The 26,610-nt window shown below is 37.2% G+C and overlaps 1 protein-coding gene across 1 annotated transcript; it reads right to left on the reverse strand.

The window, feature by feature from the left end:
* Positions 1 to 1,983: 1,983 nt before the first annotated feature.
* On the reverse strand, positions 1,984 to 25,838 carry IL18 (interleukin 18). The gene is made up of 6 exons (XM_037065590.1): positions 25,679 to 25,838; positions 18,011 to 18,097; positions 17,199 to 17,210; positions 8,360 to 8,494; positions 6,229 to 6,362; positions 1,984 to 2,302 (listed from the first exon to the last, which is right to left on the reverse strand). The coding sequence occupies exons 2-6, from the start codon at positions 18,087 to 18,089 to the stop codon at positions 2,081 to 2,083; spliced, it is 582 nt and encodes a 193-aa protein (XP_036921485.1). The 5' UTR covers positions 18,090 to 18,097; positions 25,679 to 25,838; the 3' UTR covers positions 1,984 to 2,080.
* Positions 25,839 to 26,610: the final 772 nt, after the last annotated feature.

A 26,610-nucleotide genomic window follows, 5' to 3' on the forward strand; every position in this document is an offset into this window, starting at 1 on the left:
CGACCTTGTTCCGCTGCTGGCTCCTCCCCTCTTACCGTCCCCGTTGCACGGTTAGATGTAGTCGGACTTCCGTATAATTCAATTTTCTGGTCTTTGGCTGTGTCTTTGTTCTCCAAACCTTTGTTGTATTCAAACTTGGTTGTGGGAGAAGGCACAGTGTTTCCACCTATGCCTCCATCTTGGCAGAAGTCACCAGTTTTTTCTTTTATGGACCTAACTGCTTAGTTGGGCCTAAAAAAACCTTTGCCTAACCCAAGGTCTTGACATTTTCTCCTGTTTTATTCTTAAAGTTTAATAGCTTTAGTTTATATTAATGTGTCTGATCCATTTTGAATTAATTTTTGTATAGTGTTAGGTAAATTTCTGTGTTCATATTTTTGGAATGTGGATATCCAATTGTCCCAGCACCATTTGTTGAAAACCCTTCTTTCTATCTTTGTCAAAAATCAACTGGCCATAAATATAAGGATTTATTTCTGAACTCAGAAATCTGTTCCACTGATCTGTTTATGCTTATGTCAGTACCAGAAAGTTCTGAGAATTTATATTAAATTTTAAGATTAGGAAATGGAAGTTTTCCAACTTTGTTCTTTTTCAAAAAGTTTTTGCTATTTTTTTTTTATTTCCATGTACATGTTAGGTACAATTTATCAATTTCTGCAAAAAATCCTGCTGGAACTTTGACAGAGAATGAGTTGAATCTATAGATCAATTTGGTGAGCACTATCGTCTTAACAATACTGAATCTTCCAATCAACGAATGTGGAATGTTTCTCCACTTATTTAAATCATATTAAATTTCCCTCAGCAATGTTTTAAAAACTTTATTATACAAGTTTTGCACTTCTTTTGCTAAATTTATATTTATATCTTTTACTACTCTTGTGAATGGAATTAATTTATGTTCTCATATGTAGAAATATAATTTATTTCCATATATTAATCTTGTATCCTGCCACCTCACTGAGCTTCTTTAATTTTAATAGGGATCTGTGTGTGTGTACACACATGTGTGTATTCTGATCTTCCACATAAAGAATCATGTTATTTTCACATAAGACCAGTTTTACTTCTCTTTTTCTAATCTAGATGTCTTTTCCTTTTCTTACGATTATACTGGTTAGAATTTCCAGTACATTGAGTAGAAGTTCCAAGAGCTGACATTGTTGCATTATTTTTTCACCATTAAGTATGATGTTAGTGGTAGGTTTTTCACAGATGCCCTATATCACATTGAGAAAGTCCTCTTCTTTTTCAAGTTTGTTAAAAATGTTTACTGTGAATTGGCTTTTGTCAGAGGCTTTTCTGCATCTACTGAGATGATTGTGTGATTTTATTTTTTATTAATATGATATATTACATTAATTGATTTCTAGAATATTAAAGCATTTGCATTCCTGGATTGAATGCCACTTACTCAGAATGTATAATCCTTTTTGTATGTTGCTAGATTTAGGATCAATCTGAATTTTAAAGATATTCTGACTTCAGCAGAAATTAGTCCGCTGAAGTGGTCTCTTTATAAAATCTTGATGGTATATATTTTTAGTCCTCATCCAAGGATATGTTTATTGATTTTAGTGAGAGAGAAAGGTAGAGAGAGGAAAACATTCATGTAAGAGAGAAACATTGATCATTTGCCTCCCATACACACCCCAACTGGGGATCAAACCTGCAAGCTTTTGGTGTATGGGGTGACACCCTAGCCAACTGAGTTACCCAGCCAGGGCAAAATCTTAATGGCTTTTATGATATTCTTAACAACTAGAAAATTCAAATATCAATATCTTTCGACATAACCCAAAAGATTCAAAACATTTTTACTAAGTATGATCTATGTTCCAATTAACAATGTAGAATGTGTTTTCAAACTATACATTCTTTTTTAGATTATGCAAATATTTTATTCATCTGGATAAGAGGGAGTAAATTCAATTTTGTGAAAGATTATTATTAATTTCTTAGTAATATTTTTAAGACCACTATACATTTTATTCCATCACTACAATTACAGGTTCAAACTCTTCCAAACTTTCTCAACCACAAAACTTAGGAAGTTCAAGCAATGCAATTTTAATACCTAGTTCTTGCTTTGAACAGTGAACATTACAGAATCATCCCCATATTTGTCCTTTTCTTTCAAAATGAGTTTGAAAAGATCATTCTCCTTTTTACAAGCTAGAAAGTGCTCTTTGTATAATGAAGACTCAAATTGCATCTTATTGTGATGTCCTGGAACTCTTCTCATAAAGAATATGATGTCATTTCCTTCATCATTGATACTATCAGGAGGAATCATTTCCTATAGAGAAAAAATATTAATTTTTTAGGATGTGAACAATTAGAATATGTGCAGTTTATTTTAAAGTATATTACTGCATAGAACTAAAGAAGTTGCATTATCATGAATTAACATAAAAATCTCTGAATATAAAAATACTGCCCTGGCTGGTGTAGTTCAGTGGATTGAACATGGGCCTGCAAAACAAAGGATCGCGGTTTGATTTCCAGTCAGGGCACTTTTCTGGGTTGCAGGTCAGTTCCCAGCAGGGGATGCATGAGAGGCAACCATACATTCATACTTCTCTCCCTCTCTCCTTTCCTTCTCCTCTGTCTAAAAGTAAATAAATAAAATTTAAAAAAAAATACTGATCTCTCCCTCTTAATTCCTAATCTCCTGTTCTCGTTGTCCATTTGGCTTTTCCTACCATGAAATGCACATTCAGGTCTAGGTCTATAGTTTTTTTCTATTTATTAATTATACAGCTTCTTCTCTTTTCTTCCATTGAGTGAAGTTCCAATCTGCTGAAGATAGAGTCGTTTTTAGCAAAGACCACAACCTTTTTGGGCTAATGTCAGTTCCTGTCTTTTCCAGCCATTCAGGACTAAAGACGCTGGTAACCTCCACCCACAGACCTAGCCTAGCTGTAGTTTGTGAGCTAACTGTGAGAAAGGCAGAAATGACAGGACTCTTAGCTGCTTCCTTCCTTCATTGGAGGCTAGAACTGAAACTTGCTCTAAACAGACCCACTACAGCTGTTCTAGGGCTAAGTCCTTGATTCCTATATAACCTTGCCATAGTGGTTTAGTCAGCAGCCTTTGACTTTTTCCTGCCAAGTACTCCACTTCCGCAGTAGTCCAGAATTTTTATTCTGAAAGTAGTCTTTGGCTGAGCTCTGCCCTGAAAGGCCAAATTCTTAGTTAAAAAAATTTTTTTGTATTGATTTGAGGGAGAGGAAGAGGAAGGAAAAGAGAGAGCCACAGAGAAACAATGATTTGTTGTTTCCCTTATTTACACATTGGTTGATTTACACATGGTTGATTCTTGTACATGCCGTGACCAGGGATCAAACCCACAACCTTGACATATCAGAACAACGCTCTCACCAACTGAGCTACTTGGCCAGGGCAAGGTTAAATTCTGATTCTTAGATCTTTCAGACACAGAATAGGGTTTTCTCAAGAATAGCTAGATCACTTGAAACTATAATCCTGCTGGTCACCTAAGTGACAATATTGCTTACACTTTTTTTTATTGTTGTATCATACCTATTTTTCAAGAGGGACTAGAAAATCCAAGGACCATCCAAGGTTCTTTCCATGTTAATTCTGGAACCAGCAGACATTTGAACTTCATTTTGACCCCACAGTAGCAAAAAATTTCATGACCCTAACTAAGGACTGATGGAGAGATATCCAGATCCAAAATATTAATAGCATTCCAGCTTCCTCCTATAATACCTGAAAGAAGTTTGGGTACCTCCAAACTCCTCAATCAGTTATGGAATTTATAGTCATAGCTCTTAACCTTTGTCCTTTATCAATAAATATGAGTATATTGATAACAGTATAAACTAGTTGTCCCACAGACATATATTTCTGCAGCTCTCTATTGTACCCCAGAATTTAGTAAGAGATCTTAAGCTGGGGAGCCAATTTGGTACAACCTACTCGAATGCATAAGTGAGAACTAGCCCTTAGCCAAAACTTCAGAAGCTCTAGAAATGTTAGAGGGAGCCAAACCTGTTAGTTCAAACCCAGCATGAAAAGTTGTAGTTGAAAGTGGGGGTATGGATAGACATTTCAGAACAGGGGCAAGGAAATCCCAGGACAGTAGCTTTCCTTGGTTTTGGTGTTGTTTATTCTTAGCCATCACAAGGAAGGTGCACAGTAAATGGATGTGGAAATAGTCCTATGTAATGAAAACCGAGTGCTGCAAGGGCCTAAGGGATTGTTTACATCAGGAGGGGTTGAATATCAATCCAGAGAAAGTTAAGCTTGACCTAATATCTGGTTTTCCAAGTGCATTGGCAAGTTTGAGAGAATCCAGACCATGCCTAAATGCATATACAAGAAATAGACACTAACAGTAACTTATTGAAGAAATCTCTGCTGGTGTCATGAAGGTTCTTACCCAGAGAAAACAGGGGTAACCATAAGCACTAGGACTTAATAGCTAGTAACCAACACAGAAAGGTGAGCACATAATGGCAGCCAGTTGTGTTTTATTATCTAGTAGAATTTAGTCTATATTTATAATCACTGCTAAGATCCTTATTAGTGGGGAGAAAACAAATTAAAGAGCATGAACTAAAACTAGCTCTTTTCACCCCCTCTCTCCCTCCTTCCTTTCCTTCCTCTCCTTCCTCTCTCCTACCCTCCATCCCTTCCTCCAACTAATATTTACTGAGTTCCTTTCAGTAGCAGATTTGCTATGAAGCTAATGAAGCTTAAAAGTCAGAGCACCCCCACTACCCCAACATGCACACATCTCTTCTAAAGCCCCTTCTTTTCTTATTCTAGATAAATTGTCAACTTTATTCTTTTGGTAATTTTTATATTCTTTCTTTAAAAGGCATACCCAAATTGTGTAAGCTTCAGGCTCCCTCAAACCTGGATTTGCCCCAGTACCTACTATATGCCAAGTATTATTTCTATCTGTTTTAATACTCCCCAGGCTATCTCAATAATAATCCACTTATATTTCAGGCTTATTCCAGGCTCTGAATCTGCCTCTGCAGCTGAATTAGTTTTCCTTTACCCCACTTGGCTTGAGTTTGGCCATCTCCCTCCTTCCCTTCTGATTTTGTTGCTAAGGAAGAACATGCTTAATCCTCTCCACCCTGCCCGTCCATCCCCTGGCCCGGAAAGCCATTATGATGACTAAGCTTTGTGCTTGTCAGGACAGAGAATCAGGACTCTAAATTGTGACCCAAAAGGGTGGCACTCTGGTTGGAAGGTGATGGCTAAAGGGTTTGTTTGGAGGCTGTATTTGTGGCATACGTACTGATTTTTACTTGGATTATATTTTAGATTGGCTTTTTCCTCCCTCCCAAGTTGCCCCTTAGCGTGTCCACTAAGGTCATACTCTAACCTCCAGTTCCCACAGCTGTATTTTACCAGCAAATTCCTACTTGGAAACTCTTCAAGAGAAAAAAATAGAGAATAGAGGAAGAAAAAGCAGCGACTAGAAATAGTTGGCCCTGGCTGGCGTAGCTCAGTGGATTGAGTGCGGGCCTGCGAACCACACAATTGCAGTTCTATTCCCAGTCAGGGCACATGCCTGGGTTGCAGGCCAGTTCCCAGCAGGGGACACACCAGAGGCAACCATACACTGATATTTCTCTCCTTCTCTCCTTCCCTTCCCCTCTAAAGATAAATAAATAAAATCTTAAAAAAAGAAAAGAAAAAAGAAATAGTTTATACATGGCTTTATGATATAATCATTGCTTTTACAGCTAATCTTGTTAATTTTATTCACTTAGATATACATTAAAAATAACATACATCAACTGAAAGCTGAAGGATGCAGCTGAGGAGCAGGAACAAAAAATTAAGGGTTAAAATATTATTATCATAATTCACAAAGTAAATAGAGAGTTTACAGAAGGATAATTAGTTTCATTTTGTTTAGGAAAACTTATTTGGGAAAAGTATGCAATTCTTAAATATAATAATTCATATATGTCTTCTAAATTGTTATTTATTATAGATTGATTATTCAGAGGAGACAGGTTATGAAAAAAAGGTTATACTTCTTCCCTATGCCATACTTAGAAAAAGCCTGATGTTACAACAGATCAAAGAGCTGGACAATTTTTAATAATTATTTTAATGGCTCTTGGCTTCATGCCATTCTTGTTCTAGACAAAAAGTTGAACTGAGGATATTTAGGTTTTTTAATTTTCCACATAAATATGATTAAAACAAATTTAAGCTCAGTCTTACCTTAAAGGAAACGCTTTTGTTCTTACAGGAGAGAGTAAACATTTTATTACACTTCACAGAGATTGTTACTGCCATGCCTCGAGGGAAGCTGTCTTTATACATAAACATGATGATTTCAGTTCGGGGTGCATTACCTGCAATAAACATTAATAAATGAGAACACTAATTTTAAGAACTTTTGCAAATCAATATTTATGAAAATTAGCCAAGGGATAATCCTTAGTAGATCCATTCCTAATCCCACACTGAGATTCAGCCAGTTAGCTGAGACTACACACAACTGCTCACATATTCTTTAAAACACACTCAAATATGTATTATAACATAAAAGCAGCAAATTTGAGTGCTTAAGAGACATTCTGAATTCTAAAAGATTGTCTTTAACTTTTAAATGCTAAACAGAATCATAAAAATCTATCTGTTAAGGTAAACATTTAGGATTTTTTATTTTTTATTACCATGGTCCCCTTACACCCCCACTCCCGAAATCAGCACACTGTTGTCCATGTCCATGAGTCCTTTTTCCTGTTTGCTCAATCCCTCCATCCCCTGCCCTCCCTCACCCCCTTAGCTGTCACCCTGATCTCTGTCTATGAGTCTGTCTGTATTTTGCTTGTTAGTTCAGTTTGTTCATTAGGTTCCACGATGAATGAAATCATATGGTATTTGTCTTTCTCTGACTGAGAGAGACAGAGAAAGTGTCTGGCTACTGTGCTTATTTCACTTAGTATGGATGGACCTGGAGAACATTATGTGAAGTATTTTTCAAGAGTACACATTCACTGTTTCAACTCTGCCTAACCTCTGATATTTGAATTCATACCTTGGAAAGCACAGCAAACTTACTCATTTTCTAAGGCACTCTACATTTATGGCAGAAGACAGACTTATTTGAAATGCTTGTGTATTTGTTTTAAATTCTGAACTTTGAAAATGCTATTAGCTATTTCAGCTTTAACCAGCAGGTATTAAGGATCCAGCTCTGTAGAGATCTTCTACAGTTAATGCATTGGCAATGAAGGAATTGGTGATCCAAATGTAGGCCCAGAGTAGCATGACCCCTAGCAATATCTTTAAAAACATTTTAAAAATTAAACTTATTGGGGTAACATTGGTTAGCCACATTATATAAACTTCAAGTATACAATTTTATAATACAACATCTGTAGTCTATTTTGTGCCCATCCCCTGAAAGGTAGTTTCCTTCTGTCACCACAAATTTGATCCCTTTTACTTCTTTTGTCCTCCTCCCAACTCCTGGCAATATCTTCACCATCCCATTTTTTAATCCCAACTAAAAGATTTGGATACCTATAAAGTTTCTTGTAAGTGAAATTATTACTACTGCTATGACTTTTCATTTAAGGAGTAGGCCTATAGTAGAAAAACGTCAGCAGTAAAATGGAATAAGAAGTAGCTTGTCATTTCTATGTTTGTGAACATATATTTTTTTAAAAGATTTTATTTATTTATTTATCTTTACAGGGGAAGGAGAAAGAGAGAGAAACATCAATGTATGGTTGCCTTTGGTGCGTCCCCTGCTAGGAGTTGGCCTGCAGGGAACCGGCCTGCAACCCTGGTATGTGCCCTGACTGGGAATCGAACCGTGATCCTCTGGTTCACAGGCCTGTGCTCAATCCACTGAGCTACACCAGCCAGGGCTTATGTGAACATATATTTTTTAAAGATTTTTGTTTATAGCCCTGGCTGGTGTAGCTCAGTGGATTGAGCACAGGCCTGTGAACCAGAGGATCACGGTTCCATTCCCAGTCAGGGCACATGCCTGGGTTGCAGGTGGGTTCCCTGCAGGCCAACTCCCAGCAGGGGACACACAAAAGGCAACCATACATTGATGTTTCTCTCCCTCTCCTTCCCCTCTAAAGATAAATAAATAAATAAAATCTTAAAAAAAAAGATTTTGTTTATTTGTTTTTAGAGAGGGGAAGCAAGAGAAAAGAGAGGGAAACATCAATGTGTGGTTGCCTGTTGTGTGCACCTACTGGGGACCAGGCCTGCAAAACAGGCATGTGCCCCAATTGAGAAACGAACCTGTGACCCTTTGGTTCCCAGTCCCACCATTAATCAACTGAGCTACACCAGCCAGGGCTGTAAATGTATTTTTAAAAAATACCTTCACAGTCAGCATCAGTCATATCTTCAAACACAGGTTGGTCTTCTGGTGAAATGAAGAGAACTTGGTTGTTTATATTTCGTATGATTGACAATCTAGATTCGAGTTTGCCAAAGTAATCTGATTCCAGGTTTTCTAGAATAAACATTAAATCTCATTAAAAAGAAATTTTTTCTAAATTTATAAATAGACATATTATATATTTCAGTTTTCAATAACTACTAATAACAATTTTCTGCTACAGAAGCTGCTAAGTTTCACAATGCCTTTTAACCCACTTTCAAGGGCACACCTATTTCTTGTTATCACCCAGAACTATTCTACCTCTGAAATTTTAAGTTCAAATATTCTGCTTTCTGACCAAAGTCTCTTTTCCTCGTTGTTTTATATTTTTCTACACTTAACTGAATCCTCCTTATTCTAAAGAGGCATTTCCTCCCTATCTAACCATTCTGTCTTCCCTTCATTCTCCATGCAGTCTGGACCTTATTGTTCATCATATTACCTACACGTTTGCCAGTTGTCCAGTCCTGAACTCATTTATTCATTTCTCTTCTCACCACAAAACTCCAAACTTGGCTGCTGAGTAAACAATTACACCATTGCGCAAACTGGTGCCATTACAAATATATCAATTGTCAATACTTTTTTTAAATGTAGTTCAGCACCCTCTTCCATAGGCCATAGCTATAATTTCAAAACTTTCTTACTCTCCTCAGAATCTTGACATCATCATCTTTGTTTTCACTTTCAGTAAGTGATTTCCTCCTATGCTACTTATAAATTTAAGTGTGGCACCGCTAGTTATTTCCATTATCCCTCTTGTCCCAAGGGAGAATGTAGAAAAGGCGTCCCTTCTGGTATTCAAAGCTAACCCTACCTGTGATCTGATGGAGCTTCTCTGGAAATCTTGACTTACTAATCATCCTCCCTCCTCCATCAACCCAGAAATTCTATTTTCTTGATTTTTCCCTAAAGAAACAGTCAGAAAGGACTTCTGATCAAGATGTTGGCATATGCAATCATGGCTCGCTGCTTCACACAACCACATCAAAACAGCTAAAATACTGAACAACCATCACTCAGACTGTCCAGAAATTGAGTTGAATGGAAGTCTAACAACTATGGAATTAAAGAAACCACATCCGTCCAGTGTAGTAGAAGGGGCAGAGGCATGGAACAGGCTGGTGCCATATCCACATGTGGTAGATAAAAATTAGGGAGGGATATTTTGGGATCGAGGAGTCCCAGCCCCAACCCATACCCCACAACACAGGTATCCAGTGTCAGGAAGATACGTTCCCACAACATCTGGCTGCAAAAACCAGCAGGGATTGAGTCAGTGGGAAAAAAAGCCCTAAGCAGTTTCCCTTAAAGAACCCACATATGGACTTATACAAACACACTCTCTCTGAGATCCAGCACCACAAGGCTAGCAACCAGAAAGGCACCAGTAGCATAGAGAGAGGAACTGAAGTGTCTGGCATCAAAGCAGGAATGGGGGAGAATTTCTCCCAGACAGAAAGGGAGGCAGAGGCCATTGTCACTTTTCTGAGCCTTCCCTCAACAGAGCCACAGAGCTAGCAGGCAGGTGCCATATCTGAGACTCCGTCAACCTGGCTAACACTGTTTAGATCTGTGCCTAGAGATCCCCTGAAACTCCATCCTGCCCAACTTATAGGCCCGCCCAAACTGTTAACCATGACTTCTCCATATAAATGGCTAGTCTAGGTTAATGCTTCACAACTTCTTAAATCCTATCAAGCAAGCAACAGCTAAGTGGCTCCAGTCCTGGCTCTAGCAGCAGCCAGCCTAGATTTACAACTTTCTTTGCCTAGGAATCTTCAAGCTCAGCACAAGTAGTAGCTATCTCAGATTGCTTTATGGCTCATGTAGGGTGGCTCCAGGCAGAACACAGGTGGGGCTGACATTGGCCTATACCACTTGGGAAAACCCAGAGCCTGCATACCCAATGAACAGCTACAGACCACTTTGGAAAACCACCACCTTGCCCCTGCATAGCTGATTTTCCACAGAGAGCAGAGGTTGGTGGTTAATGGTCACAGACAGTCCTTGAAGCTGACTGACCTGGGGAAATCTCTCCCACTGACCTGCCAACAGCAATCAAGACTCAACTACAAGAGGAGGCTGTACTCAGCCAACACAAAGAGTGCACCTTGAGTACCCAGCTTGGGTGATAGGGGAAGCTGTGCTACTGGTCCTACAGGACACCTACTACATTAGTCCACTCTACCAAACAGGGAGTCATAGAAACTGTATCTAATATGTAGAAACAAGCACAGGGAGACTGCTGAAGTGAGGAGACAAACAAACATGACTCAAATGACAGAACAGGTCAAAACTCCAGAAAAAAACTAAATGAAACAGAGATAAGCAATTTATCAGATGCAAAATTCAAAACACTGGTTATAACGATGCTCAAGGAACTTAGTGAGGACTTCTACAGCAGAAAAAAGATCCAGTCAGAAATGAAGGATATGTCAATTGAATACAGAACAATTTACAGGAAACAACAGTAGAATGAATGAAGTCAAGAATCAAATCAATGATTTGGGACATAAGGAGGCAAAAAACAACCAATCACAACCACAAAAAGAAAAAAGAATCCAAAAAAATGAGGATGTTGTAAGCAACTTCTGGGACAACTTCAAGAGGTCCAACATTCACATCCTAGGGGTGCCAGAAGACAGAGAAAGACATTGGAACTTTATTTGAAAAAATAAACTTCCTGAAGGAAATAAATATGCAAGTCCAGGAAGCACAGAGAGTTGCAAACAAGATGGAGGCAAACAGGCCTACTCCAAGACACATAATTAAAATGCCAAAGGTTGAAGACAAAGAGAGAATCTTGAAAACAACAAGAGAAAAGCAGTTGGTCACCTACAGAGGAGTTCCCATAAGATTGTCAGCTATTTCTCAAAAGAAACTTTGTAGGCTGGAAGGGATTGGTAAGAAATATTCAAAGTCATGAAAAGCAGGGACCTACAGCCAAGATTACTCTATCCAGAAAAGTTATCATTTAGAATTGAAGGACAAATAAAGAGCTTCCCAGACTAGAAAAAACTAAAGGAGTTTATCATCACCAAACCACTATTATGTGAAATGTTAAAGGCACTTATTTAAGAAAAAGAACATCAAAACTATGAACAATAAAATGGCAATAAATACATATCTATCAACAATTGAATCTAAAAAACAAACTAAGCAAACAAAAAGGACAGACAGAATCATGGATATGAAGAGAATTTTGATGGTTGCTGGATGAGAGGGAGATGTAGGAGAATGGGTGAACAGGTGAGGGGATTAAGAAGTACAAATAGATAGTTACAGAATAGCCACAGGGATGTAAAGTAGGGTATAGGAAATGGAGTAGCCAGAGAACTAATACTCATGGCCTGTGGACATGAATGATGGTGTGGGGATTACCTGGGGGACTGGGGGTTGCTGGGTGGAGGGGCACAAAGGGGGACAAATTGGGACAACTGTAGTACCATAATCAATAAAATTTAATTTAAAAAAAGAAGCAATCAGAAAAACATGTAAATATTTCTCTATAAGAATGCTTGTGGGAACACTGTTAATAACAACAAATGGGAAACAATTTAAATGTCCATAAATAGTGGTTGAGCAAATAAATTTTGTTATGCTCTTACTATGGAATATCATAAATTTAGTATAATTATTCTTCATTGCCATGGAAGGATGTCCATGTGTATTAAACTGGAAAAAGAAGTTTAGGTATAGCATTACACACACACACAGGGTGAACAAAATTAGGTTATAGTTGTGATACAAATAAATAATGCACTAATTAATAAACAATAATAAAAGAATAAGCTCTGAGTTTTATGTATTCACTACTGTAAACCTACTTTTGCCCACATATATATATTTGCAGTATAGAAATATTATATCAAAATGGTAGTAATGATTACTTCTAAGTTATTTTCATGTTTTTTTCTTTATATTCTTATTGTTATCAACTGAATTATTTATATAACACATTATTTTTATAATCAGAAAAACACGAAGCTCTTTTCATTTTGAGATTTAAAACTCCTTCAAAATATACAAAGAACTCACTCAACTCCACTCAAAGAAGACAAGCAACCCAATTAAAAAATGGGCAAAGGACTTGAACAGACACTTCTCCAAGGAGGACATACAGAGGATCCAGAGTCACATGAAAAGATGCTCAATATCGATAGCTCTCAGAGAGATGCAAATTAAAACCACAATGAGATACCACTTCACACCAGTCAGAATGGCCACCATAAACAAAGAAACAAACAACAAGTGCTGGAGAGGTTGTGGGGAAAAGGGGACCCTAGTTCACTGTTGGTGGGATTGCAGACTGGTACAACCACTATGGAAAACAGTATGGAATTTTCTAAGAAAAATAAAAATGAACACGCCTTTTGACCCAGCAATTCCACTGTTAGGAGTATATCCTAAGAACCCTGAAACACCAATCCAAAAGAACCTATGCACCCCGATGTTCATAGCAGCACAATTTACGATAGCGAAGAGTTGGAAGCAACCTAGATGCCCATTGGTAAATGACTGGATCAAAAAACTATGATAGATTTACACAGTGGAATTCTATGCAGCAGAAAGAAAGAAGGAGCGCCTACCCTTTGCAACATCATGGATGGAACTGGAAAGCATTATGCCGAGTGAAATAAGCCAGGCGGTGAAAGACAAATATCATATGATCTCACCTTTAACAGGAATCTAAACAACAAAACAAACAAGCAAGCAAAATATGACCAAAGACAGTCAAATACAGAACAGGCTGATAGGGACCAGAGGGGAGGGTAGAGAGACTCACAGGGGAAAAGGGGAAGGATTCACATGAACAAGTATAAAGGACACATGGACAATAACTAAGGGTGGGGGGTAGAAATGGGAGGGAGGTGGGGAGCATTGGCGGGGGGGGGGCAGGGCTGGGAATATAAGACAGAAAACTGTACTTGAACAAGAATAAAAAACCCCCAAAACCCCCTCCATCAATCATATCCTACTTGGTCCCAGCCTTGTTTCTCCTTTTAATAGCGGAGCTTCTGGTGAAACTGTATCATTTCCTTACTTTTCGTTCACTCTTCTACTCATTGCAATCTGCCTTTGCCTCCATTTCTACCAAACTTCTTTCACCAAAATCAACAAACTCTTTGTTGCTAAATAAAATTTTGTTTTTGTACCCTTGATTTTGAAGGCTGCAGAATTCAATGCAGTGCCTATTACCTGTGCCTCCCCATTGAATATTTCTCCTGGGATTTGGTGGCATTCTTTTCATTATTCTTCTTCCTCCTAAGTTATTCTCTTTTATTTATTAGCTTTTCTTTCTACTGCATCCTCAAACATAAGTATTCCTCTGAGTTATTCCTTGGCGTTCACTTTCTCAGTCTACACATTTCCTCTGATTTGTCTTATTATTCCTATAGCTTCAGATGTTATTTCTATACATAATCCTCTTATAGCTGTATCTCCAGCCCAACTTTTTATACTGAGCTCAGGACCATTATGTCCAAGAGGACATTGCCTTTAGGACATCCCACAGACAAGATACAAGACTAAATTCATCATTGATCTTCCTTTTTGCTCTGCATGCAACTTTACCCTGTTCTTTTTCTTGTGTTATCTATTTCACCGAATGGTACAAATCACCTAAGTGAGAAAATATAGGCATCATCTTTTTTCTCTATCCCCTTTCAAGTCCAACACGAAAATACTCAGATTCTTCCAAGTATTTCTAAAATTCATTCACAGCAATTTACTGGCACCCAGTTTTGTCTGCCTTAATTCATGTTCCCACAATTTCTTATAGGGACTACAATAGCTTCGTAATTGGCATCCCCCTTTTCTGTTCCTACATCAATTTTTAAAAAAAATATTTTATTTATCTATTCTTACAGAGGGGGAGGGAAGGAAGGAGAAATAGAGAGAAATACTGATGTGACAAACATCAATTGGTTGCCTGTTGCATGTTCCTTGACCAGGGATTGAAACCCACAACTCAGGCATGTGCCCTGACTGGAAATTGAGTTAGTGACCTTTTGCTTTGCAGGACAATGCCCAACCTACTGAGCTGCAGGGCCCCACATCAGTTCTTTATATTCAAGACAGAAGGAATTTTTAAAGTTAAAATTCAGAGATATGATCGTACTATCTCTGAATTTTAATGAGTCACATGGCCATCCAGAATAAAGATTCTATTTCCCAGATTTCCTTTCAGATAGTGTGGCTAAATTCTAGTCCATGGAATATGAGTAGAATTGATGTGTATGACTTTCACGGGGTGTCTAAACTTTTGGCATCTCTGGGCCACACTGGAAGAAGAAGAGTTGTGTTGGGCCAAACATTAAATACACAAATACTAATGAAAACTGATGAGCAAAAAAAAAAGGCCTGTGTGTAATTTATAATTTTGTGTTGGGCTGCATTAGTCACTCTGGCTGCCCATCTTCCTCTTATTTTGAGCCCTTTTTTGCTAGCTGGGATGTGGACCCAAGAAGTATAGTGATGACTTTCAAGTATGTGAGTGGAACAACTATGGCATAACGGAATAACAAGACAAAAGAAATTTTAGGTCCCAACAACATGTGGCTGTATTCAACTATACTAAACTTGAACTGCCTGCTTGGACTTGTATTTGAGAGAAATATTTTCTTACTCAGCCACTATATTTTTGGATCTCTTTCTTGTGGCAAACCAATCTGTATTCTAGATCATGCATATTGTACTTAATGAACCCCCATTACCCAAAGATAAGGTCCAAATTCCAATCTTAGAATTAGAGAACCTTTTTGATCTGCATCCTATAAGTAATTCTTTCGTCATTTTTCTACTCCCTACTCCCATTCTGAAGTACTAGTTTTTTATCCTCACCAGAGGACATGTCCACTGATTTTTAGAGTGAGGGCAAGGGAGGGAGAAAAAGAGGAAGAGAAACATCATCAGCTGCCTCACATACGTGCTCCAACAGGGGACCAAACCCACAACCTAGGCATGTGCCTTGATCAGGAATCAAACCCCTAACCTTTCTGTCTATGGGACAATGCTCCAATCAACCAAGGCACACCGCTCAGGGCCTGAAATACCTTTAATTCCTCACACATGCCATTCTTTCTTTCACACCTTGACCTTTGCATATGGTCTTCTCTCTGTCCAGAATATTTTCTCTTGGTTAACTCCTACTCACTCTTCAAATATGTCCCTCTTTTAAAATGCCCTCCCAGAATCTACTGGACTGAAGTAGATGCCCCTTCCATACCCTCCCATAGCATCTGTGCCTTAACTTACAGTATTCCAATTGCCTTCCTTAAGTGCCTGCTTCTCCCTATAGGAACTGTGTTTTGCTTACTGCTGTATGTTCACAGAGGGGAACAATGCCTGAGAGATAAATGCCAGTATAGGGTGGGGCAAAAGTAGGTTTACAGTTGAGAGTACATGAAACAGAGTTTATTCTTATATTATTATTTATTAATTATTATATTATTTTCCATACGAACAACTGTAAATCCTACCCTGTATATACTGAATTAATAAATGGAGAGTAGGGCAATCTTTAAGAAACACGAGGAGTTACATGACATTATATCTCAATAAAGCTGGAACAAGAAAGAAACATGAATACTATTTTTTAAAAAGTTACTCTTTTCTATTTCTAGGCCAGTGAGGATCACTTTAAAATGATGAAGGGTTATTTTTAAGGCAAAGTGTGAGAAACTAATGACCTTTAAGAATCTGGGCATCTGTTAGAGCAGGGGTGTCAAACTCATTTTCACCGGGGGCCATATTAGCCTTGAGGTTGCCTTCAAAGGGCCAAATGTACTTTTAGGACTGTACAAATGTAACTACTCCTTAACAGTAAAGAAAGATCTCAGCACTGATGCTGGGTAGAAACAAGATGTCAGGATGGATAAAACAAGGTGGAGAACGGGATTTGGCCTGTGGGCCTTGTGTTTGCCACCTATGTGTTAGAGGACCACAGGCTAGATGTGGCTATGATCTTCCCTGAATGCCCAAAGGACAAGAGCTGGGTACATCCACTTCTTGAGAAGACTTAATGACTCAAACTCATAGTTCTTGCTTGCTCCAACCTTCCCTACTTTCTCAACTTTGAAAATTTTATTTCCCTGGGAGCCTCCTAGGCTTCTTCCCAAAGCATTTCTGAAAGAAAGGATTGAAGAAGATGTTCTTGATTTTGGCCTACAATTCTCATATTTTAACCATATTTTAACCCCCTCTTCTTATGTGCTCTAGAGAACCATGGCGTCTTGCTAACCTCAAAGGCTATATAACAAGCAATGTCTGCTTTGTAGATTCTAAGAGATGGAGAATTTGCTAATGTGTGGAGAAGCAATTTTTTAAAAGATTTTATTTATTCATTTTTAGAGAGTAGTGATGGGAGGGAGAAAGAGAGGGAGAGAAACATTGATGTGGGAGAAAAACATCAATCAGTTGCATCTTACACATGCCCTGACCAGGGTGGAACCCACAACCCAGGCATGTGCCCTGACCAGGAACTGAACTGGCAACCTTTTGCTTTGCAAGCTGACACCCAACCAACTGAGCCACACTGGTCAGGGCTAAAAAAACAATTTTGCTAGAGGTTCTTTTTTGTATCCTTTATGGTCAGCTTTATTCCAAGGCTGTGCTATTGGCTCCACATTCCTTTGAGGGAAGATTAGCTTCTCAAATAGATTGATACCAGTTTCTTCCAGCTGAGAATGGTGATATGGATGTGTCTGTGGGATGTTTACTCAAGTAGCTATTTTCACTTTTGCAAAGAAAAAGAAATGAATTTATACTTTACCATCATCTTCAGCTAAAGGGAAAAAAAAGAAAAACAAAATGTTAATTTCTGTATTTGAACTCAGAATCTCCTCTCACCCTACCTTTTGTTACTCTTTTCTGCCACTCACCAATCTTTAACTCCTGTCTTACTGGTGATGGCCTTTGTTGGTGGCCTCATCAGATATATTATATAATCATCCAAAATGTCCCCCAAAATGAAACTCATTAGACTTAGTGTATTCTCTGGTAAGTTAGATATGAAACCTAAATCTGGGATTGATAAAAATCTGTAGCTAAAAAGAAATTTTATAAAGTGATAGATTTCACTCTTTAATTTATTGCTTCAGTGGAAGGTTGCCTCAGGATTTTCTTTGAAGCTTTCAAATAAAGCCAAATAATCTGTGGGAGACTAATCATAAGAATCTGTTTGTATTTGTTAAATATATTTACATTATATGGTATAGCTAACTCATAGAGCTCTAGATTTAAGGTATCTCTTATATAGTTTGCCAATTTGCTTTGGAAAATTGTTTTCTCTGAATGTACCCAATTTTGTAAAATTGTCATGATATATGCTTGCTGCCACCTTGTAAGTGGGCTACTGCTAATGAAAGTGCCAGGTCATGTGGTAGGACGAGGTGCTGGGGCCTTAGGTATATTATGGTTCATTTCCAGAAGTCCAATACTTTTTTTTTTCAGATAAGAATATCATTAGCATTACAATAGAGTTTGATGATAGTAAGGAGTCACTTAATAGTTCATCTCATAACACTTTTTCTAGCTGAATACATTAATCTGAACTCTGTATTTGGTCTATTGCTTTGGACTTACCTACAAAGTAAAGTGTGTTGTCAATAAATTTCATTTCCACAAAGTTGATGCAATTGTCTTCTAGTAGTTCAGCAGCCATCTCTATTCCTGATAAAAGCAAAGAATCATCTGTTAAAAGGTAGTGATTGTTACTTTTACATAAAAGGAATCTTTTCTCCCTACTGCCTTATACTACCTCCAAACTCAGAAGTCAGTATATCACCCAGTATGCTGATGAACACTCTGGACATTTAATAAATGGCAGGAGTCTTTATCTTATGAATGCACGTGTTCAAATGTTCTCCTGCAAACCATCAGATATTTGGAATCTAGAAAGCATTTTCTCATTAAACAATGTTACAAAGGGTGGATAAGTGACCCATTACTGAATTGAATTATATTATCAATATAAATATAAGATGCCAGAAACACACCTAATCTTGTTCTTTAACTGCAGATTGGTTGTATAAGTCTTACAACCAATAGGCTCCCGTGTATGACAGAGCAAAGGTTGTTCATCAAAGTGCTAAAGGTGAGGTAATGATAAAAATGGTGCTTCCACCTGGGAGTGGGGGCAAGTAGGAAGAGGCTGAAGGGCTCTGGCACTCTTTTTCTTTGGGCGGCAGCAGGTTTTCTTTTTTAGATTTTATTTATTTATTTTTAGAGGGGGAAGGGAGGAAGAAAGAGAGAGCAAGAAATATCAATGTGTGGTTGCCTCTCACATGGCCCCCACTGGGGATCTGGCCTGCAACCTAGGCACGTGCCCTGACTGGGAATCGAACCAGCAACCCGTTGGTTTGCAGGCCACGATCAGTCCACCGAGCTATGCCAGCCAGGGCTGGGCAGCAGCAGTTTTTTATCTGGAATCTGGATATTATGTTTTTTACACAAGTAATACATAAATGCAATATTTCTGTTAAAAAATAAAATAATATAGAATTTGAAAAATGTCAAAAATTCTTCCTTTTGCTTTTCTCTTCTGCCCCAGCCTACATAACCCCCTCCAATATGAAATGTGTACTTTTAGACCTTTGCCTATGGAACAGGGGTTCTAAATCTGGAAAATTTGTGAAATTGGCTGGGGAAAAATTACATATGGGTAGAGCAAAAGTAGGTTTACAGTTGTTGATGTGGAAAATAATACAGTAATTAATAAATAATAATACAAGAATAAACTGCATTTCATGTTTCATGTCACAACTGTAAACCTACTTTTGCCCCACTCTGTATTTATTTTCTTCTAATTAAAGTTTAATAGTCCCTTTCATTATGTTATAGGAAACAAACCACACTGTTATTATAAGAGTAGTAACTGTCACTAACAGAAATATAGATTTCCTATTATGTTGTAATGGTTGCAGAGATCTTGAAATACATGGTTTAAACTCATTTCTCCTTAGAAATATATGAAAGTTATTAGTCTCACCAGTAGATCTTGTTATTTAATGTGTTAATAAAGAAGCACATATGTACTATATAAAAATTTGTTAAAAATTTTTTGGACAATGCTATTTTAATATAACGAGTTTCCTTTATATTCCTAGGTATTTAATTTTATGTAGGTAAAAACCTGATCTGAGAAGTGGCCTACAGACTATCAGATTGCCCATGGGGGTCTGTGCCACAGGAATGATTAGGAAGCCCTACTCTGGAGTTCAGGAGTACCTTGTGTCCCGAAAGGCAGCTATGGTTGGAGCTCCAAAGGTGGTTGAGTCACAATTGTCACTGGTATACACAGGGGTATTTGTAAGTTTACCCTCATAAGTAGACAACTGACTCAAATTTTTCTAGCATAGACTGCTAAGGCCAAATATATACAGTAGAGGGATCAGGAAATTAAAACCCAGTTGCAAAAACTTAATCCAAATTAAGCTGACCCAAAATACTTGTTAGTTGGTGGCTATTTAACAGTTATATCTAGGTGCAGTTGCTTACACTCATACAAATGTGGATAGTTATTAAATTGTAGATATATAATATACAAACATATGTGTATAAAGTTGGGGAAATAATGTCTAGGGCAATCTTCTCTACAAACTTTAATATATAATGCACACATATTTTATGAAGTAATTTATCTGAAAAGTACTAAGTAGTGTGTGTAAGAATTGGATAAAATTAATAGCATTTACTACAGTAGTTAGTCAAAGAGTAAATGGATTTAGAGGACAAAATTACCTTAAAAATAATAATAATACACAATATTTGAATTCATTCATCTATTCATTTTTGAGTTTCCACAATGTATTAGGCATGGGACTAGAAAGCTGACAAAACACACATGCAGGAGACTTAGGTTCTACCCTCCAATTACTCAGAGTTTAGTGAGAGAGATAAGTATATAATCAATCACAAAACAGTATAATAAATGTTGTAACTATTGGATTTACAAGAGATCCCCTCTGCCTGGTGGTGTTGAAGAAGGCTTCTTTGAGGAAAAGATGATTGTGCTGCCTTGAAAGAGAAGCAGCCATTTTCAAGGTGAGGGTGGAGCATTCCACAGGAGAGAACAATGTGAAGCAAAAGCTAGGAGGCAGGGAGGCTGAGAGAACATGGCTTGTTTGGAGCCTCACAATTTTTACCATAATTAAAGCAAATGCAGTCATATTTTACAGAAAGAATGTGTTTCTGAACACCTCATCATAGTTCAAAATTAATTTTTTCTTGGGAATAAATATAAAGTTTGTGAGGAGATATCTTTGGAGTCTATAAATATGCAACCAAAATGTTTTCTTTCTTTCTTTTTTGAACTTTCTTGGCATGTTTACAAATATTTTGCAGACTCTTCTCTCTACACAGCAATCGTCTTGATGCTTTGGTCTTTTTAATATTGTTTACTTGCAGCTAAATTTTGTACCACTTGATTTCTTTGTTTTTCAGCACAAGCTGTAATAACACCCCTTAGCACTTTGATAACATCATTTTCAAATATAAAAATATTTTAAATTATAATCGTAGTGAATGTTAAAAAATTAACAGCACAATACCTGTATATCTCAAGAATTTCTGAGATATTTAAAGAGTAGCTTTGCTTACATAATACGGACATGGCAGTGGCTCATTCTACCGGCAGAAGAGATACTTCCATGCGGCAGCAGTGTCGCAGTGCACAGCCCACTTGGCTCACCGCTGTGAAATTATGCCATTTTGATAAACTAATTTGGATCACTAATTTGCCAATAAAGCAAAACTATTATTTTTATATTACGTTTATCTGATTTTGCCTAACTCAAGTCACATAAAAAGCAACTTGCAATGAAATTTGGTTTGACAAAAGCTTGTAAAGAAGAATTAGATTATACTGTTTAATTAAGTTAGAGAGTTTGAATTTTTTTCTGAAAAAAATACTGCCTTACTTTAAGTAGGAGAAAAATGTGGTCAAATTTATGTTTTAAAAAGTCAGTAATCTGGCCGTGGCTGGTGTAGCTCAGTGGATTGAGTGTGGGCCTGGGAACTAAGGGATCATGGTTCCCAGTCAGGGCACATGCCTGGGTTGCAGGCCAGTTCCCAGCAGGGGATACAGGAGAGGCAACCATACATTGATATTTCTCTCCCTCTCTCCTTCCCTTCTCCTCATAAAGATAAATGAATAAAATCTTTCAAAAAAAAAAGTCAATGATCTGGCAGCAATGTAAATGTAGAAAATAGATTTGATGGAGCAAGACTGGACAGAGGCCAGAAAACAACCTTAGAAGGAATTTTAACAGTTAAGACAAACAAACCAAAGCAGTTAAGGTGAAGAGTTGATGAGGCTATGTTAACTAAGGTGGTAGTGCAGGGATGAAAGGGAGGGGCTGCATTCAAGAGAGATTAGACAGCAGGATTTTTTAACTGATTGACAGTGGGTCAAATGGAAGGAGAAACAGGATGACTTCAGAGTTTCTGACTTGAGAAATTAGTTGAGTGTTGCATCATTAAATAAAGAGAGAATGACAGAGAGACTGGAGTGGAAAATAATTAGTTCAGTTTTACAAAACTAAGAGAGAAATGTCAGAGAAGTCAGGGAAGAAAGAAGCATCAGGGAGGGACTGCTTGAAATCAGATACAGCAGAGCCCAAACTTAGATACCAGTTTAAACTTGTTCGTTGAATTTGACAATTAGGAAGTTTTGGTATCTGTAGAAAAATTTGGGGAAAGCAGAGGTAGTAAAAGGCAGGTTGACAAAGATCTAGGACAGTGTGGGATGGGGAAAAAGTAAAGGCAGTAAATACAAACTATTCTTTTAGGAAGTTTGGTGATAAAGTAAAGAGAGAAGGTGGTGTTACTGTGAGGTACATAACTTGCAAATAACAATTTCCGGCTTCAGATTCAGTCCAGCTGTAAGATATATTATATTAATGAATTACTTTCCCAAACATGTCCAAATGACTTGTTCAAAACTGAAACCTGGAAGCCCTTCTTGACTCTTTTGACTAACCTTTTCTTTGTCTCATAAATACTGTACATTATAGCTCAGAAATGTCCTTATAATTTGGTGTAACCGCTCCATCTCCACCAGCACTAGTTTAAATGAAGCTCTCATCACTTATGGATCTTCTACTTTAATACTCCTTGTCTCACTTTTCTTGCATCCAGACTCTCCCCGACTACATAACTGTTACCAGAGTTATTCATGCCCCCCTTCTCCTGCCCCAAGACTGGAACTTCCCCTGCTAGTGCCTGCCAAGCTCTCCTCCATCTTTTAAATCCCAGCTCAAACACCTCTAGGAAAACTTCCCTGACTCCTACATTTCTGCTTGATCATTCTCAGTACCTACCTCCCCCAACTCTCCCCACTCAGTCTTCTGAAATAGATTTTACATTGAATTAAGATTATTTTGATGACAAGTAGTTCTGTCCAGGTTTAAAGTGAATTTCTTTAAAAAATTTGTCCTTTTAAAAAAATATTCAACACCTGAAAAAAACTTGTACACAGTAAATAAATAAATGTTTGCTATAATAAAACTTATCATCATGACAACAATGAATAAAGGGCTGGTAGAGTTTTTTTCTGTCTTAAAACTTTCCATCTTAAAGCCAATGAGAAAAAGAAAATGGGGGTAAGTCTGAAAACATATTTAAAAAAATAGATAATTTCCCTAATATTCTTCCTCTTCTTTTTTCTTCCTCTGGTAGTTTCTCTTTACTTGATGTGTTAATTTTGAATTCCTTCACCTCTTACCACTCTTTTTGTTAAATTCTAATACACCTATGGTTTACAAGTATCATGTTCCCTTCCGCTTCCTTCCCCCAATTTTTCTTTTCCTTTCTCATCTGTATTTGCTTTCTTAACTCCAATCTTTAAAAATTATACTTTCCTTTGGATAAAAATGCTTAAAAGCCGCCCTGGCTGGTGTAGCTCAGTGGATTGAGCGCGGGCCTGCGAACAAGAGTATCGCGGTTCGATTCCCAGTCAGGGCACATGCCTGGGTTGCAGGGCAGTTCCCGGCAGGGGACACACCAGAGGCAACCATACATTGATATTTCTCTCCCTCTCCCCTTCCCTTCCCCTCTAAAGATAAATAAATAAAATATTTTTTAAAAAATGCTTAAAAGTATTTCATGTAAGATACTCAGATTATTGACTCTTTTTTTAAAGAATTATAAACCACCTCAGAAAGATCCTCCTAAGGCTATGCAGAGACAATTAGTTCTTTGAAACAACAACAACAAAAAGTTATGTTGGCAAGCCTTGGAAACTAGCTAAAGGTTAATGGATGGCAGAAAATCATGATGGAAATTAGGCCACATGCATTCCGAACTTGTCTGGTGCTAGTCATTTAATTCTGAGCGTGTTAATTTTCTCATTTGGATAAACAGGGAGTTAAATGGTCAGTCTTTAAGGTCCTTTACAGCATAAGCATTCTTTAATTCTAGATTCTAGATAAGGTTGCAAGGAAACAACCATTTATTTGTGACAAATGCCCTAGTAACCACTTCCTCGTAATTCTAAAACAACATATATTTATTGAATATTTATTATATAACCATCATTGTTAACCTAGTAAGAGTTTAAAACCATGCTATTAAGTCGAAAGTAAGAATGCTTTGAACTTGAAAAGCAACTGTAATTATGTTTAACTTTGCTGTGGAATTCCAATTCTGTGGAATAATATGGGATTAAATGAGGAAGCATATTACCTGATTTCCTGAAATCAGATACATAGTCAGCTTGAATAAAATTCAAAACCCAACTTTTAAGTTCTGTAAATTATTTTGTCCTAAAAATTTTTGCCATCTTTTTAATGTATGTGTGTGAGTGTGGTGTGTTGGAGGTGTGGGTGGGAACCTAGGTAAAGATTTAGATAAATAATGAATAATTAAAGATACATAATTAACTGTCAAATGCAGACTAAAAACAAAAAGCCAAACAGAACTGATAAAACTGAAATGGCTTTGTTTGAAAGGAAAATTAAATTTAACCTTCAAGAATGCTCAAAGTTTAAACACATTTATGTGGTAACAAAACAACATTGAGGTGGTGAGGGGGACTGAGCGGGGCCATATATTTTATTGTATCGGAACAACCCTGCTGCCTTCTGTGAACACAAGAAAGGGTGGGATTATATTATGGAGAGCTTTGCAAATCATGTAGAAGCATTTGAATTTAATCTCACCGGCGATTAGAAAGCAAGTTACTGACCTGACAGTGCATTATGAAATAAATTAGATACATGTTATGAAACTAATATAAGAATTCATGTGGAAATTCAAGTAAGAATTCATAGTATTCCTATAGGGATTATAGGTATAAATCAGAATTAAAAAGAAATTTTAAAGGAAGATTTAATAGAGCTTGAAATAACTAGATATAGACAAAAAGAAAAGAGGGTTTTAAGAGTGTTCTAATTTTTATTATTCATACTTCAAAACAGAGATATTTATTCAGCCCCTTTCTTACTGGGAGATTCTCCTGGAGAATGCAGTAATATTACCCAACTGTAGCCGAGACTAAGGCAAGGATGCAGATTCCATCATGATTGTCAACCTTCGGCCAATTTTTTGTTTGCTTTTAAAGTATGTGATTCAGAGTTGAGACTCCCTTTAAAGAAAAGCTTATTTATTTTATCATTCCAAAGCAGTAGTGCTCAGGGAGTTCACAAGGTCAAAGCTATTGCCACAGGAATTTTAAGATGTAATTTGTCCCTTTCATTCTCACTCTCTCACGGGTACACACTAGAGTTGACTGGAGGCTGCATTCTCCGTGACACTACACAGACTGAATCAGGTGCAGATGAGAACGCAGCTATCTTCTGTTAAGCCAGACATTAAAAAGATTTGTGAAAATAAAAAGCAATGTCACTCTTCGCAGGGTTTTTTGTGGATCTATAATTAAAATGTTATTTATTTTAACATGTGATGTGCTTATTATTATTTTTAAAATAAATAATAGGTCGCTATTATTAAAATTTCTCAGTTTTTATTTCAAATAGTGACAATAATACAGTAAATAACCTAGAGAAACAAAAATTATTCAAGGTCCTCAATAAGTTTTAGATATGTAAAGAAGTCATGAAAATAAAAGTTTGATAATATTTGCTCTAAAATAGTGTTCTCCAAAGTTGGCTAAAAGAGAGAACAAGTTTCTACTCTGACTTGACTATCAGAGTGATGTCAGATGACTTAAATTTCTCTCAATCGCTTTTCTAGCTTGTTTACCTCTAATCACCATGCTTTGGTTTCCAAATAAAGAGCAATGATATTTCTTACCTGTGCTCAGTAGTTTCCTAGAAGAAAAAGTGATCCGGAAAGTCTGAAGTCTCTTTTCGTTTTCTGAGGCTGTTGAGACAGGGGAAGGTGACAGCCCCTTCAGCAGCCCGAAGCAGGAATGCAGACAGCTTGTAGTTGCTTGGCAAAAGAAGGAAGAAATGGAGGGAGGAGGAGACTTCTTGGCACGCCATGGGCCCGCCTTCAACCAGGAGCTCTTTCTTAAGGCAATAGAACTTTAAATGAATTGTCAGAAAACATGGTTATTTTTTAATGTAAAGTTAGTATTTTAATGAAATAATTTCTTCTGTAGAAGTTGGAGTTCTGACTGTCCAAAGTTTGTACCTCTTTCAGAAGCACATCCCAAGCAACTTTAAAAAGAGCATGTGCTTGCTCAATTAAAAACATCTTTTTCACATTAATCTGTTTGAGACTTTCAACTCATACTTAAGCACAAAACTTTCTTATCTAGTAGTGCTGAATAATTAGCCTTATTAAAATAGTTAATTTAACGTAATTATAACACCTAAAACATAACTTTTGAAAAGCAGAGTGTAAACATCACAGGCTTGAAAATGACTAGTAAAAACAAAGTTTTTTAAGACAATTTTCTCTTAAATATGTGCTAAATTGTACTACCTTGCTACAAAGGCAATCAGTAAGATGACTTTCGGTTTTTGTTTTCTTGCCAGTACAGAGACTGTACGGGAATAGAGGGGTTCTAGAGTTACGAAACACAATGCTTACATTAGTAGCTAGTTCAAATGTTTTTGTTTTGTTTTTAACAAGATTGTTTTCATTTTATAAGGTCGTATGTAAGGTCAAATACTTTTATATCATATTTTTATACCACATTTTATATGATATCCACAGTAGTGATTACAAAGGAAGTCTGTGGCAGGATGGCTGAAGGTGCTTGGCATGGTGATTATCAG

Source organism: Sturnira hondurensis, unplaced genomic scaffold (assembly GCF_014824575.4).
Source record: "Sturnira hondurensis isolate 20B ecotype Veracruz unplaced genomic scaffold, ASM1482457v3 Scaffold0015793, whole genome shotgun sequence".
NCBI classification, from domain to species: Eukaryota; Metazoa; Chordata; class Mammalia; order Chiroptera; family Phyllostomidae; genus Sturnira; species Sturnira hondurensis.

Excerpts from the sequence above, each read along its gene's own strand:
- IL18 (XM_037065590.1), bottom strand. The coding sequence starts at position 18,089 with ATGGCTGCTGAACTACTAGAAGACAATTGCATCAACTTTGTGGAAATG. Across the intron at positions 6,363-8,359 it reads GACTGATGCTGACTGTGAAG|GTAATGCACCCCGAACTGAA; the intron begins GTATTTTTTAAA and ends TGTTTATTGCAG. Across the intron at positions 2,303-6,228 it reads ACAAAAGCGTTTCCTTTAAG|GAAATGATTCCTCCTGATAG; the intron begins GTAAGACTGAGC and ends TTTTCTCTATAG.